This window comes from Mastomys coucha, unplaced genomic scaffold (assembly GCF_008632895.1).
Source record: "Mastomys coucha isolate ucsf_1 unplaced genomic scaffold, UCSF_Mcou_1 pScaffold9, whole genome shotgun sequence".
NCBI lineage: Eukaryota > Metazoa > Chordata > Mammalia > Rodentia > Muridae > Mastomys > Mastomys coucha.
In genome coordinates this window covers 75793786-75794461 of record NW_022196915.1, presented here as the reverse complement: position 1 = coordinate 75794461, position 676 = coordinate 75793786, and the positions used below count along the sequence as shown (strand labels likewise).

Here is a 676-nt window from a genome sequence, read left to right as displayed (position 1 = left end):
TCCATATCTTACTCCTAATTCAAGTAGGACTCTTTTAATCCTTTTCATGTTGGTTTTGGATTCCAACACTCCACACTCACTGAACCATCTTGGAAATGGGGTGCCTCCTTCAGAGGACTCCACCCACCCTCGGCAGGACAGTGGATTGGTGGAAGCCGACTTCTCAAGTCAAGGGATGTTTGATCCCAAGAATGGAAGCTTGACCCTGTTACTCAGTGACTTTGATTATGGACAGCACAAAGGGGATGGGAGGCCAGAGCAGAAGACTCATACAACCTTTAAATGCCACAGCTGCTCAAAAGCTCTAAAGAACGTTAAATTTATGAACCACACCAAACATCATTTGGAGCTGGAGAGGCAGGAGAGTGAGGATGCCTGAGAGAGCCACACCACCTGTCTGCGCTGCCACCGGCAGTTCGATTCCCCGTTCCAGCTGGAGTGCCACATTGATCGTGTGCACATGGCTCCAGACCCATCCATGGTCTGCAAAATCTGTGAATTGTCGTTTGAGTCCGACCAAGTCCTTTTACAGCACATGAAGGACAATCACAAGCCCGGGGAGATGCTGTACGTGTGCCAGGTCTGCAAGTACAGATTGTCAGTCTTCACTGATGTGGAGACACACTTTACAAAGTGCCATGTGAACACTAAGAACCTGCTCTGTCCATTTTGTCTT

General features: G+C 48.5%; 1 protein-coding gene across 1 annotated transcript in view; it reads left to right on the top strand.

Moving 5' to 3' along the window:
* The window catches only part of LOC116084193 (zinc finger protein 280B-like), a 27186-nt gene that overhangs the window by 12515 nt on the left and 13995 nt on the right, over positions 1 to 676 (top strand). The window contains 1 exon segment of the mRNA XM_031361018.1: positions 66 to 671. Within this exon segment, the coding sequence (XP_031216878.1) occupies positions 66 to 671 (606 nt within the window).